At 35.8% G+C, this 15,880-nt stretch overlaps 1 protein-coding gene across 1 annotated transcript in view; it reads left to right on the forward strand.

Annotated features, from left to right (window-relative positions):
- The window catches only part of ROBO1 (roundabout, axon guidance receptor, homolog 1 (Drosophila)), a 752,594-nt gene that overhangs the window by 274,151 nt on the left and 462,563 nt on the right, over nt 1-15,880 (forward strand). The window contains exon 2 of the mRNA XM_006889823.1: nt 3,042-3,368. Within this exon, the coding sequence (XP_006889885.1) occupies nt 3,042-3,368 (327 nt within the window). The remainder of the gene's footprint in view (nt 1-3,041; nt 3,369-15,880) is intronic.

Consider the following 15,880-nt stretch of genomic DNA (forward strand, 5'->3'; position numbering starts at 1 on the left):
TCTGACTTTCTCAGGCAATTTTGGGTGTCTTTTCTTTGTATTTTAATTGCAATTTTTGCATTACTACGTAGTATCTGGAGTGAAGCTTCAGAATTTAAAATAAAATTTGCGTTAATTACATATAAATTGCCTTAGCCATTGATCTTTATTAGCATCCACCTTTCATAATTACAGCCAGAGTGTAGGCCTGTGATACACTGCTTTGGTTTTTGAAGTTTTACTACACTGATAATTATGAGTAATCTAAAATCTAATTATATTTCATTGGCAGTCAGAACAGCATTAATGAGAATATGAGTTTCCTGGTTACTTACTTCCCTGCCTTCTAGTTTATTCTCACTGTTTTCAGTTTGCATTTCAAGCATTTTTAGCTTGCTGAATTACTAGCTAAAGCCACTTTTCTACAACTCCGATTTTATATTACACACACACACACACACACACACACACACACACACATTTAGTGCCCGAAGTGTGCTCAGCACCATGTAAGACACAGGGAAGAAACGTGACCAAAACTAGACCCACAGATTTTCACAAATACTATACTCAAAGCATCATGTAAGAAAATGTGAACTTACTGTGATGGTTTCTACAACATATAGCTGTAAAGTATTCTGGTTTATAAAATGAGCTTTGAATGTTGTTATAGAGATCAAGAATGGCTGAGATGTATCAGAAGAACAGGTGCTACCAGAAGACCATTTTGGGGCTAGACCCCAGGCAGGCATAGGGTTGGTGGTGGGGAGAGAAGTTTAGCAAGTTTGTGAAAATGACAGGAAGTTGGGCAAACGAGAGCTGAGAAAGGAGTGAGAGGAGCATGTACTGTCTAGAGATCTGAGTAGGAAACAGAACTGGCTGGCGCTTGTAAGCCCTTGTTAAGGACTTTATCTTAAGAGCAAGAGTTTATTTTAAGAGCCACTGAAGTAGAGCTGTATCCATAGTCTATTTGCATTTCAAAGCCAGCATCATTATCTGGCTGCTTTGAAGTGAAACTATTTAAGAGGCTTTCCTAAAGTCTTAGTTTGATGAGAGTTTGGCCTGCCATGGTTGGTAGCTGCCTGTAGAGATGCAGAACAGATGGACTTGAAAGTTTTGGGGAAGAAATTAAGAACTAGGAGAAGGAAAGAGAACTCATTGCTTTTCAGTCACAGTTGACCTTCTGGAGGGTTATAGCTGAACTCATAGTTGACCTTCTCGAGGGTTTCTGAGCCTGTGAATTACAAGAGATAGCAAAGTCACTTGACGATTCCAGTCACCAAAGCTATGCTGCTTTTGGGTTAGCAGTGCAACTCCCTATGGACTGATAGCAGAACTCTCTTCCCAGGGGAATGAAAGGGAAGTTCCATAAAAGATAGATTCTTACCTTGAATTAGTCACTGAGATTAGAATATTAGAGGAGAACAAATTTGAGAGAGCTTAATTCATAAGTAGGCATTGAAGCATGCTGTGCATCACACAGTTGGACAGTGACTAGGGATGATAGAAAGAGAATTGATACCTTTGAGCTGTGGTTCTGGAGAAGAGTGTTGAATATACCATGGACTTCTAGGAGAACAAACAGGTTTGTCCTGGAGAGGGTGAAGCCAGAATGCTCCTTGGAGTCAAGGATTCTGACGCTTCATCTGACATACTTTGGGCATGTTGCAAGGAGGGACTGGTCCTTGGAGAGGGACACTATGTTTGGAAGAGTGGAGGGACGGCGCAGGAGAGGCAGACCCTTGATGAGATGGATCGATTCTGTGAGTGGAGTGGTGGGAATGAGTGTGTCTGAGACGGCGAGGTTGGCACAGGATAGAGCGGCATTTAGGGCTCTTGTACTAGGGTTGCTATGAGTCGCAAACAATTCGATGGTACATAACAACAACAGGCATTGTTGTGTATTGTCGAGATGGAACTGACCCATAGCTGCCCCTCCACCCCCCACCCCAGTGGGTTTTCAAAGAGAGTAAATCACACGGGAGTCAATTTCCATCTTCCACCAGTGGAGTAGCTCGTGGATTTGAACTGTGTATCTTTGCTTTGGCTTTGTAATTCCTTACCACTAAGCCACAAGAGCTCCCTCATAAGTAGGTAGGAATATTAAATTTGATGACACACAACCTTTGTTTTTGAGATTATATTCTCATTGGAAAAACTCAGTTACACACAAAAGTGCTGATGTGGCAGCATAACTGTAAGGGCTTCACTTATTGAGTAGCAGGAGGTTCAGGACACATCTGCTTACCCAGTTCCTCTTCCACTTAATATTCTATTTAATTATTCAAATGTAATTATTTAATATTTCAAGTAGAATAATCATTAATGTATATTAACAATGAATTAGAGAATTATTAATAAACTAAAATGTATGTATATACATATTTTTGAAAGATGTTATTTAGGAAGTATAATATAAAAGCAGTCTATATATTTGCATATACATTTTAATTAGAATATATTTTCTTAAAGTGTTGACTTATTTATAAAAAGAAAAATTAGTTTCATTATTTGCAATAATCTGGAAGGTATTCAACAGTTCTCTAGTACTCCCGTGAAAAACTGGGGATTATAATGAGCTCTAAAGTTATTTGCAAACAAAGAATTTGAAGAGTAGATAGGATTTGTACAGGCAAAATTTAAGCAAGATAACTTTCTAAGGGAGGATATCAAAAGTAGTCAGAAATTTGTAGGTGGGTATATTTCAAGTAGGAGGTTTCTCCGGTGATGCAATCAGTCTACTCTAAACATTGGGAGGTAACCACACCTCAACTCTCCCCCTAAAACTCTTCCCACATCCACTGTAGCAGCTAAGAAAATCTTGACTATCTACTTCTGTAGAAAACGCCATTCATGGATTGCCTTGAGTTGACATTTCTCTATATCAACAGGAAGAGTTGAGGGTTGACACCAGTAGTTTAGTAGAGTGATTTTTCTTAGAACAAACAGATATTTAGCAGGAAGGGTAGCTGATACTATGTTGTGTTTTACTGGTAAAGCTTGCGTTTTAAAAATATCTGAACACACAGGAACACAAACCTATTTTGTCATCATTTCTACAGGCTCCCGACTCCGTCAGGAAGATTTTCCACCTCGAATTGTTGAACATCCTTCAGATCTAATTGTCTCAAAAGGAGAACCTGCAACCTTGAACTGTAAAGCTGAAGGCCGCCCCACCCCCACTATCGAATGGTACAAAGGAGGGGAGAGAGTGGAGACAGACAAAGATGACCCTCGCTCTCACCGGATGCTGCTGCCAAGTGGATCTTTATTTTTCCTACGTATAGTGCATGGACGAAAAAGTAGGCCGGATGAAGGGGTCTACGTCTGCGTAGCAAGGAATTACCTGGGAGAGGCTGTGAGCCACAATGCATCGCTGGAGGTAGCTAGTAAGTAAATGAGCTTTTTCTCTCTGGTTAGGGTAGTGGCTGAAGGAGATCATTTGTCTTGATTAGGTTAATGAAGAAAGAACTCACATCACAGCCTTGCTGAATCAAAATCTCTTAACTTGCTACATGCAATGCAGCCCGCTGTTTGAATTTTCTTTTTCTTATTGTACCTTGATATGTCAGGGAAGTGGATATTTACAAATAGTTGTCCAACTGTTTTTGCTTTTACTTTGGAGGTGTTTGATGTTAAACATTTTCAGTGAATTTGATTTATTTCCTTCCTTTGTTGCTTTAAAAAAATATACGGAATAGAATCTTGATAAAAGAAAAAAAATTGTAGCATATTTAAAATTTGTTTTGTTAAGCTAGATATTTTGAGCTGTAAAGTTAAGATTTGGTTTTTCAGTGGTTTCTAATTCTTGGAAGTATTTTTTTTCTAGTGGAGTTGCATCCAGAAAGACGTATATGTGTGCTTTGGACTTTATTATCTTGGCTAATGGTGTGCTTATACCCTCATCTGGTTAAAGGTCCCATTAATTTAGACTAATACCAAAATGAAGCTGATTAGCACAGGAAGAATTTGTTGTCTAATGATTAAGTCGTTAAAGTCTATTTAGAGCCTAAATGTGCATTATATTTTTAATAAGAATGGAGCTTCTATGTTTTTGTTTTCAAATAGCAGTTTGAAGTTTAAATCCTTTCAAAGAACTCTGGTTGTGTTTATAGAAAACAAACTGATAATTGCATTGGGCTGAAGAGAAAAATGACACTTATATGACATTTAACTTAAAGTGTGTTGTGATTGTGTACTATTGAGTTGGAACCTACCCATTGCTGACCCTCCAGCGGATTTTAAGAATAATTGATGGCATGGGAGGAGATTGCCCATTTTTGTGCTGTAAAATATCTGGGGAATTTGAATTGCATACCTTTAATTTGGCAGTGCTACCTAACCACTAAGCCACCAGGGCTCCCTAACTTCAAGTTTAAATATACATAATTACATGTTGTTGTTGTTGTTGTTGTGTACCATAAAGTGAGAACTAGCCCATAACTGACCATCTGGTGGATTTTAAGAGGCATTTAATCTCACTGGCAGAGATTGCCCTAATTTGAAATTAGGTGATTTAATGGTAAGGAGCAATGGATGAATTCGAACTGGTTGCCTTTGGGATTACAGTGCAGCGTCTTGCCACTAGGCCACTGGAGCTCACTACTTATGTAACCCATAAATTATGTTCTATATCATGCTTTTCATTAAGATTGATATTTTGATAACATTTTTGTTCACATTTCCAATTTTGTAATTTTCCTAGTCTTTAACATAGTCAACTTGGTCTTGAATATGTAGAAACAAACAATTGTAAAACTATATGTGAAAAGGCATTTAGAGTGATCATTCTAACTTAGTTATGTTATTGATGTGAAATCAACCTTACGAATTTAAATGACTGGATCAGATTCACAAAGTCTTGTAGTTCTTAATTTGTGACAAAATGCCAACTTTGTCTGACAGAAGATAAGATTTAACTGAGTGGAGACAATTATTATAAAAATAGAAGGATAACTAGTAAAACATGTATGAAGATTGAATGGAGGAAGGAGTGGGAGCAGAGGGGAGAGGATGGGTAGGGACAAAATCACAGGGCTGCACAATTTAATAGATGCAAGGAGTGGGTAACGGAAATGGGAAAGGTCCAGTGGGGACCTGAAAAGACAGGATAATGGTAGAAATAGTCATTTAGAGTGATTCATTTTATAAAACATAATGAATGGGAATGATTATATGAAACAGTGTGAAAAGAATGTGAAACACAATGTAAGTGAACTTTGTAACTAACCAATATAAAATACAAATTAAAAATTTAATTAGATAAAGAAAAAAATAACTAGTTAAAACTTCTTTGAAACTAGCCATTTAGATTTCTTTAATATTTACCTAAAACTCAAGTTTTTATTTTTTTGTCATTAATTGATTTATCTCTAGTTCCATTTGTTGCCTTAATTTTCAATAAAGGTCTTATAAGTAATATAATATATGAAAGCTATAATATATGAGATAATATGAAAGCACCACAATCATAACAAAAACTATTTGCTTTTATTTTTGTTTTTATTTTGAAATCCTGTAGAACCTATTCATAAGAGAATGTGTGGGTGCATGTGTATGTGTATACGGACCTACAGTAGTCTAGGGGTAAAGAGATTTGCTATCAGCCAAAAGGCTTGTGGTTCAAATCCATCACCTGCTCCACAGAAGAAAGATAGTCTCCCTTCATGTGATTAATATCATCATATGTGATTTATATCTTTATATCTTAACCCTAAACGTATATCTATGAGATGATTCTGAATTGACTGCACATAACAACACCAATATATATGTATGCATGTGTGTGTATACATATATTAGTGTGTATATAGATAGGTGTATATATACATTTATATGTTTATACGTTTATACACACACACATTCTATGTTGTTTTTATGTAGGGTGTGTGTGCATGTGTGTATGCTCATGATTCAAAATTAATGCTAATAGCACTTCTAACTTTTTAATACATTTTCAGTTCAGAATAAATACTTCCTGTGGACATACAAGTAAGTCAACATTTTGGAACACATTTAGAGAATGAAGATAGAGAATAGAGATAATTAGGCTCACAACTTTGAAGAACCAAAAACTGCCAACCAAGAGAGGGAAAAAACAGGATGATTGAATATTCCCTGAACATATTTGTAACTTTTAAAGGATGATTTTATGTTTATGCATTATTTCCCACTCTCATTCTTATAATTGACAAAATATTTTTTACAAATTATAGACTTTAGTAGAGGTCTGGTTTTGATCTATACATCTTCATTTTCAAACCACTTCTAGGTTTACCTCAGATGATCAAGATACTTTTAATGCACTAGGATTGAGAGAACTGTCTTTTCTAATCTAGCTTTTGTGTTGTTGTTATGTGCCATCGAGTCACTTGCGACTCATAGCAACCCTATATACAATAGCCCTAACCCTGCTCTATCCTGTGCTAAACGCATGGCCTCTGACACACCCATCCTGATTACCCCAGTCACTGAATCAATCCACCTCATAGAGGGTCTTCCCCTCCTGCGCTGTCCCTCTACTCTACCCAGCATGATGTCCCTCTCTAAGGACCTGTCTCTCCTTACAACATGTCCAAAGTATGTTAGACGGAGCCTCAGAATCCTTGCCTCCGAGGAGTAGCCTGGTTTAACACTCTCCAGGTTGAATCTGTGCAGTCCAGGGTACATTCAGTACTTTTCTTCAGCACCACAGCTCAAAGGCATCAGTTCTCTTATCTTCCCTAGTCATTGTCCAACTCTCTGATGCATAAAAAGTGATTGCAAAGACCATGGCCTGTATCAGAGGCACCTTAGTCTCCAGAGAGACGCTGTTGCTCTTGAGTACTTTAGAGAGGTCCCTAACAGCAGATTTTCCCATCGTGATGCATTTTTTGATTTCCTGGCTGCTGATGCCAAGAGAGTTGACCATGGAGCCAAGCAAACTGAAGCTTTGGACAATCTCAATCTCTTCACCGTCCATCCTGATGCTACCAATTGGTCCAGTGGTGAGAATCTTTGTCTTCTTGACATTGAGCCTCAGTCCATACTGAAAGCTGCAGTCCTTGACAAGTTTTTGTGTAGATGTTTTTAAAGATTCTCTTGGTTTCCAGTTAAATTCTATAGTTAGACAGTCCATTATCATGAGAAGCCATTTGTGTGATAAACTCAATCTTAGTCAACAAATAGAGATAAACATGGAATTGAATCCTGACAAAATTTTGACCAGCAAAATAGTCAGAAAAACAAACAACATATAGCCCCTTAATTAATAATTCACAACTTTTAGTATGATATTTTTATGTCTCTAAAGCATTTTTAAGCATCAGAAAAAAAATTTGTGGTTACAATATATCTTGCTAAAAATTGACTTAAAAACTATACTGTCAGCTTAAGTAGTAACTTTAGAAATCATTGCTCTTAAGTCATGGAGGGGGTGAAACTGGGCTGCTCCTTGGAGGCAAGGATTCTGAAACTTTGTCTGACATACTTTGGGCATGCTGCAAGGAGGGACAAGTCCTTAGAGAGGGACATCACTTTTGGAAGAGAGAGAGGGACAGCACAAGAGAGGAATATCCTTGATGAGATGGCTCGATTCAGTGACTGGAGTAATGGGAGTAGGTGTGTCAGAGACCGTGAGGTTGGCACAGGATAGAGCAGGATTTAGGGCTGTTGTACATAGGGTTGCTGTGAGTTGCAAGCAACTTGATGGCACATAACAACAACAACAATAACAACAACTGCTGCGTAATATTCTTTTCTGCAATTGTACCTCAACTTCTCAATCCACTAGATTGTGGTTGGACATTTGGGCTGTTTCCATGTTTTTGCGATAGTCAATAATGCTGCTATGAACTAAGCTGAGCGAACTAACAGTCTCATAAGGACAAACACTACGTAAGACCATTATTGTATAAATAGAAAGATAACTAGTAAAACATATATAAGAATTAAAGGGAATGTGGAGAGTGGGAACAGAAGGATGAGGATGAGCAGGAGGCAAATCATAGGGACACATATTTCAATGGACGGAGGGACGAGGGGTAAAAGAAATGGGAAGGGTGCAGCGAGGCTCTGGAAAGACAGGTTAATGGTGGGCATACTTCAGTAGAGATTAATTTTATAAAACAGAATGAATGGGAAGGATTTTATGAAACACAATGTGAATGAAAGATACTGTGAAGCACAATGTATATGAACTTTTTAAGCAAACCAATATAAAATAAAAATTTTTTAAAAGTGTAAACTGTACTGAAAGATAATATTAATTAACAAATCATATACTTTTAAGTGGAAGCAGGATTGGCATTCACTTTCTAAACAACATGCCTCCGGAAACTCTATGAACTTCGATAAAATCACAATAGTTATAGAAAGGCTTCAGACCTTTTGTTCATAGGGTCACTATGAGTCATGCTCGACTCCATGGCAGTCAACAACAACAACAACAACAGCAACATACTTTTAATATATTAATACATAGATATTACATGTTAAATATAGTTTAATTATTCTTATTAATGGTTAGAATATTATTTTGAAACCAGATAGAGTGTGCTTCAGTAATTTTTATACCAACTTAATTACAGTGATTACCAACAAACTTTCATATATATGCACTGTTATTAAAATTTATACATTTCATAGGGTGAAAAGTTATAAAGGGTATTGTGGCTTTTGTAAAGTTTGGGAACTATTAGCGAATTCATGCTTTAATGCACTACAAATGAATACATGTGGTACTTTAAGTCTCATGTATTTAAATTTTTTCTTTTAGGCAATGAGCACTGTTCATTCACTGTTATTAACTGCGTTTGTATCCTAAAAACAAAGCAAGCGTATCCTATGTTACATAAATGTGGTAGGGAGAAAAAAAAATTATAGCACATCTTTTGCCAGAAGTTAAACCTGTAGTTTTGTCATTGAGTTTGATTTTTTTAACCAGAATTTATTATTAATTTGTAAATTTTATGTAGTTTTAAGTTAGGTACTAGAGTTTAGTAGGAGCTTTTCTCTTTTTTTTCATTCTACCCAAAGGCTCAGACACAGGAAGATAAGGATCATATGAAAAAAGTTACAGCTCAGAGTTACAGCATTAACAAAAAGTGTCTTGAGGCAATCCAGGTTTCACAGCACAGTTGTTGGTAATGCTTTTAAAAACATTTGTTTTATTTGCCTTTAAAATGAATTTTACAGCTGTAACAACAACTGGCTATTTGGTTCCTAACAATTGTCAATCTCTTACACTGGAAAAAGGAAAAAAAAAAAGGACGCTTAAGAGATCCATTTTTATCATGGATTACTATGCTTGTATATACTGTGCTCATGATATTTATTTAAATTGGAATAATAAATCAAAAGTCTGTATTTATTGGTTGATTTTAGGATTTTTTAAAAATTCTTCATTTTATATCCAATTTATTACCAAGATAGACGATAGTGCAAAGTGCTTCTCTTTGGTGCTGATTCTTACCATGTGACAAAAATTGTATTTCTTGTTACTGAAAATGTCTTTAAGCACGTTAATGTACTAAGAAATCTAGACCATGAATGCTGTTAGACATAAAGCTGTGCTTATATATACAGTTTCCAACTGGAGCTTTAGTTGTTTATTCCTGCAAAGGAATTATTATTTTTTTTTAAATGGCAAGTGTTTTTAAAAATACATGCTAATTATCATATTGCCTTTGATAACTATAAAAGATCATTTTGAGGAGAATATTGAATTGTACAATTTAGAAGACATTTTCTTAAAGTGAGGAAAAAATCAGTTTGTCTAATTCCTTTTAAAACTCAGCTTTCTAACAAATTCTTGTAAATAATATTTTCTTGTTCTTTTTGGGATTAGCTCTGTTCTACAGTTGTTGTGAAACATCCAGTTGGAATCAACCTGTAGCTGACCCTCTTGTGGGTTTTCAGAGATTGTTAACCACATGGGAGGAGAGTGCCCATTTTGGAAGCTATTTTAGGGATATATTTGCCTATATCTTGAATCACTGATTATGAAATATAGGATTCCCTTTTATGCCTGAGTGATAGCACAATTCATTGACACAGCTTAAATTTAGTAAGTGATTTGATCTTGAGAATTAAATTTTAAAGAAAATTCATTTGAACCTGACATGCTTTCCATTGTACAACATAGCTCTCTGTGTCATCTGCTAAACCAGCATATGGCTATTTGTTTCTTTGTTAAGCTGTTTTCTCCTGAGAAAGAGAAATTCCCCTAGGAGTACGCACACATCTGCTAGCTGTCTTAGCAGTCAAACCCCAGAAGAGCTGTATTTTGGGGGTATGTGTCGCATTTTTCTTTTTTATTAATCAATGATTAGGTCTTCCTATATTTTACCACCTTGGATATTTTTTAAAAATTGATTTGCACACTTATATTCATATATATTTCCATAATGTTCATTGTGTTTTATACAATGGTTCATATACACTGTGTTTTATAGAAAAGATTGCTCTTGATCTATGCCTATTATGACTATATTTTTTATAGTTACTTTTATTATGCAGATTTTCCCTCCACACTTTTTGTCATTGACATTATGTTTTATACAATCGTGGCCATACATTGTGTTTTATAAAATTAATCATTATTTGACTTTTCCACTATTGCCTGTCTTTTTTAGGTCCCCGCTGTATCTTTTAATTTCCCTTCCCCCCTCTCTCCACCTATCAAATTGTGTGACTGTATTCTTTTGCCCCACCCTCACTCACCCCTTTGTTCCCCTTTCTTCTCTTGAACCCTCATACACATTTTTCTAGTTATCATCTAGTTTTACAATAATGGTCTTATGCAGTATTTGTCCTTATGAGACTGAGTAAGTTCACTCAGCATAATGCTCTCCAGTTTCTCCCAAGTTATGTAATATTTTTCAAAATCGTTCCTGAGTGCTGCATAGTATTCCGTTTTGTGAATACACCACAATTTCTCAGTCCATTTGGTTATAATTGGACATTTGGCCAGTTTCCATGCTCATGTAATGGTGAATATTGTTGCTGTGGACATTGGTGTACAAATCTCCATTTATGTCTCAGTTCTGATTTCCTTGGAGTCTAGTAATGGAGTAGCAGAATAGCTGAGTCTTGCGGAGTTTCTATGTTCAGTTTTACTGAGGAAATGCCAAACTATTTTTAGAGTGGATGTATGATTTTACAGTCCCACCAACAATGAGAATTCTACCTCTCCACATCCTCTCTCAAGTTTGTTTATTGCTGCCCTGCTAGACTTTGTCACTGCTATTGGGGGTGAGAGGGTGTATCTTGGGTATTTTTAATACTGATTATTGTGAAATGAAATGTTTGTAGGAAAAGTATTCCACTGCTTTACAAATATTATTTTGTTATTATGGAACGATAGCTTCCCAAAATGATTTATAATTTCAAGTGTCAATTTCCTTTACTTGGAGAAAGTAAGAAAGTGACCTGACCATGTATGCCAAAAAAACCATGTGTAGGATGCTCTATTTTTCTAAAACCTGATCTTTGGAAGGTGACTTACTCTTGGGATGAATCTGTTCCCATGAGCAGGTTGCGTGTACATGTTTATGTATCTCTCACCAGGATAGAATTAGAGTGTAAAAGTGATATTAAGCATCCCATAGTGACATCCTTGGCAGAGTGAGACTAGATCTTAAAGCCCCCATTTTGGCCTCTTGATTTTTCAGATTCCCTGAGCTCTTTGTTCATGCCCTCTTTAAGACTTAAAACCAAGCTTTTGGTGAAACTGAATAGTTTTGGATAATGGTATAAAGTTCCTCTTTCTGTCTGTCTATCTATCTAGCATCATCATCATCTATGATACGTATACAGACATACATATTATTTGAAATACACTTCTCTTGTAACTGAATTCACTTCATTTTGAATCTTAAAAAAGTAATCATTGTTTCCTTAATTTGTCTTTAAAAATAACCACTATTGTAAATATTTTTAGCAGATTCTTAAATATTTTTATATATGGTTGAATTTATGTTTACTTTTTAGTATCAACAGGAAGAATTTTAAAGGACCATTTAGTTTAGTTAGTTTAATGACTTTCAACTGTCTGGATACTTTGTGTCTACTGGTTCCCAAGTTAATTCATGATGAAATGATCTGTGAAATATATAGCGCACACACACATAGCACAGTGACCGGCATAGCATTGTAATCCATCCATTTAATTGTTTTTGCTGTTGGTGTACTTATTTTTTTCTCTTTATTCCATTTTGGCTAAGTAATAGAGATTTAAAGGATTGTCTTTATGAAACCTTCATTTTAAAGGGATCTCAGCACTTCTGTTTTCAGAAATGGGGGTCAATGTTTATTCTGTTTTAGATTTGAACATATGTTTGCTAAGATAGTAAAATTGGGATAAAATGTTTATTTTTTTATTTACTTATGACCAAGTAGAGAGTGAATTTGATATATTCAATTTCTGTCTTAAATTGAAATGATCCTTACCTTTGGATCCTTATTGCTAATGTAGGGCATGCAAATAATATTGGCTTAGATAAATTTTTCTTTCAAGAAGAAATCAACACATTTCTTTTTATACTTATTATAGCTAGGACAGCACATTTATTAATTAAATTTCTGTATTTTCCCATTAAGGTGAAAAGCAATATTGCTAATTTTTGTGACAGTTGTAATTTACTGAAGATCTGCAAGATTGTTGTCAAAGTGTATAATTTTATTACTCCCTTTATAGAATTTTTATCATTATATTGTTATTTCACTGCCTCAGTTCAGAAATACGAATCTGATTAGCAAGAGGAAAACCTTCACAAACTCTCAGTGTTAATAAGGTGGTAGTAAATCAAACCACTGTCCTTAACTAAATGTGCAGTTGACATTGTGGCAAGTTATGTGTGGAGATAATATCTTCAAGTAAATAATGTGAGTTCTGTATGTTTTGGGAAAGGTGAACAGCATCCTTTGATACTACATTAGTAGGGAGAGCAATTGTCATTTTCTTTTCAAAATATATAAAATTTATTAGCATATCTTTTTATATACCCTTGCCTTTCCATGCAGCCTCAAACTCGCTTACTTCCAGTGAGTCAGACCAGCGGGTCTTGCTGACCCTCCAGGGGGTATTGAGAACCTATAAATCACACAGAAGGAGATTGCCTATCTTTCTCCCTCAGAGCTGTTTGTGGACTCTAACCTACAGATAAGCATCACCTTTGGGTTAACAGCAGAGTTCCCACCAGAGCTCCTTTCCCAAGAATAGTTTATGTGAAATACAAAAGCTGAAATCCATAGTCTGTGATATAGTTGAAAGCTGACAGTAGCAATGGGTAGAATGAGTAGGTTTTGGTATGAATTTCAGGAGAAATAGACTTTACTGATTTTAATGTAGTAGAAGAGATGGCTGAGTCAGAGAAGTTGCTTTATTAATTATGTCATAAGAAACTATATTTAAAAATTATATTCGTTATATTTTATTTTAAAATAGCACTTGAACAAGTAAATTATGGACTCAAAATACATATTTAAAGAGTTTACTTTCTGTCTTGACTGTTAATATTTTATTATTATTTTTCTTCATCCCATGTAATTATTTTGTAAAAATTATTAGCAAATCCCAAGAAAGATGCAACACTGAGGGCACAAAGTGAAATCCATTTTTATTTTTCACTCCAAATCACTAGTTAACTAAAGTGATTGATAAATTCAGAGATGATTTCAAAATTATTTCTAAATAGCATATTTAAAATTTTGTAAGTAATATACTTTATAAATAAATAGACACTCTTGTGATTCCAGTACCAGTTTGAACTTCTGTTGACATTTTGGTGGATATCATGGATAACCTCTTAGTTTTTCTCTGTCTTCCTTGTTTCAACTTACCAAGCATTGAATGATTCATCCTCTGTAAGCAGATGTTCCCTAGGGAAAAAGTAGTCACTATGCAATTAATATTAAACATTTTGTGAGTTGCCCAAACAAAAAGCATTGAATATGTTGGAACAGATAGTCAGCTACGTCACCATGACTAAATGGAAAAGTTTAGCTCTCTGTATTGGCTGCCACAGAACAGCTGTCACTTGTTGAATATTAGTAGATACAGCATCCTGGAACAAAATCAACTCCATAATCTAGGAGTTAAAGGTGATGTTACTCATTTCATGAACCACTCCCTTTATTTTCTCATAAAGAAGATGATTTTATACATGGTGAAAAGCACTAAGATGATTATTTCAACACTTTTTGATGCTTAGATATACAGCCCCTTGAGGCTTCTAGAAAAGCAATTCAGTGTGTGGTTACTTATGGGAAATTCTTGGCAATGTCTCCTCTTATCAACTGTACAGTCTTTAAAAGACAATAAAATAACAAGATGGAGCTGGTTATCTCTCATCTTATCATCATATCACTCTTCTTTTAATCCTTCTAAAGGATCTAGGACTTAAGTACTAGAAACCTTTCCCATGTACACAGACTGATTTGAATATCTTTTATATGTATTTTACAACTTTTGTTTCAGATACAAGTTTATTTGATAACAACATAACCTAAACCTTGCTAATACAGTTAAGTTTAATTAGTAGAGTTTTTTAACCTGTGCTATCATTAATTATCAGATGGTAATAATAGAGATAAGAAAAGACATATTTACATTTAAAGCTGAGCTTTAAACTTAATCTTGGAATAAACAGTTGAGATTTTGAAGAAAGGACATTTGTTGCTTGAGACTCATAGCTACTCTTTGTACAACAACTTTGAACCCTGCTCTACCCTGAGCCAACATTATTGTTGCTGACACACCTACCCTCATTACCCCAGTCACTGAGTCAGCCCATCTCATTCTATGTCTTCCACTCATGTGCTGTTCCTCCATCTTCCCAAGCATGATATCCCTCTCCAAGGACTGGTCCCACTTTGCAGCATGACCAAAGTATGTCATACAGAGCTTCAGAATCCTTGCCTCCTAGGAACAACCTGGTTTCACCCTTTCTAGGATGAACCTGTTTGTTCTAGCAGTCCATGGTATATTTAATACTCTTCTTCAGCATCGCAACTCAAAGGCATATTCTCTTAGCTACTTCATGCTGAAAAGGGACACTGGAGGTTTCAGGGTGAAGATCTTCTCTCACTACTCTGAAGGGCCCCTTTGGCAATAGGAAACACGTAGACTGTTGTGGAGATTGATTTTGGAATTTAGATGCACTGTTATCAGTTGTGGTTAGCCATACATGGTCATATCCTTGAAGATGCATCATGGAACTGTTGCAGCCTAGAAGACACAAATTTAACAAGTTAAAAGTACATGAGTAAAAAATTAAAAGCAATAATATTCCAAGTAGAGGTTCTAATAGTGGCACAAATCAAGTTACAGAGGGAAGGTAGTTCTTAAAATAAAAGGCTTATTAACTAGCACTTTGTCTATTATAGTATAAGGTTAGAACCACAAAATGTAGGGGTTCAACTATGTCATTTATTGTTCTTAAGTCCTGGAGCAAATTCCATCTACCACTGGGTTCTTTTACAGATAAGAAGTCCGCATGCAAGGCAGAGGTGAAGTAAGGAACTGCTTATGAGCTTTTTGGTCAATTCCAACAATTAAGAAATAGTGAGAAGAGTTGGGACCTCAGAAGGCTTTTAGGACCAAATTAGTAGGCTCTTGTGTCCAGGAGAAAATGAATATGCTTACCAGTAATGTTAATGCTCACCCACAGCTCTTCCGGGAGGATCTAAATCACTGAAGCATCTTCCTTTGTTTCCAGCTGGGAGCTGGGGCCTGTCAGTCCTGTCAGCCACGAGGACCTGATGTGAGCCGCCCTTGGCCATGTGTCCTTCAGATCCACACTTAAAGCAAGTGAGTGGGAGCTTCCTCTCTACTCCCTTGACTATCTGTGGCTCTCGTCTGTGACACCGTCTACTGAAGTGGCCCAGCATTCCACAATGGAAGCAATTCTGACCTCCTTCA

Source organism: Elephantulus edwardii, unplaced genomic scaffold (genome assembly GCF_000299155.1).
Source record: "Elephantulus edwardii isolate Elephantulus edwardi_28Jun2011 unplaced genomic scaffold, EleEdw1.0 scaffold00081, whole genome shotgun sequence".
Classification (NCBI taxonomy): domain Eukaryota; kingdom Metazoa; phylum Chordata; class Mammalia; order Macroscelidea; family Macroscelididae; genus Elephantulus; species Elephantulus edwardii.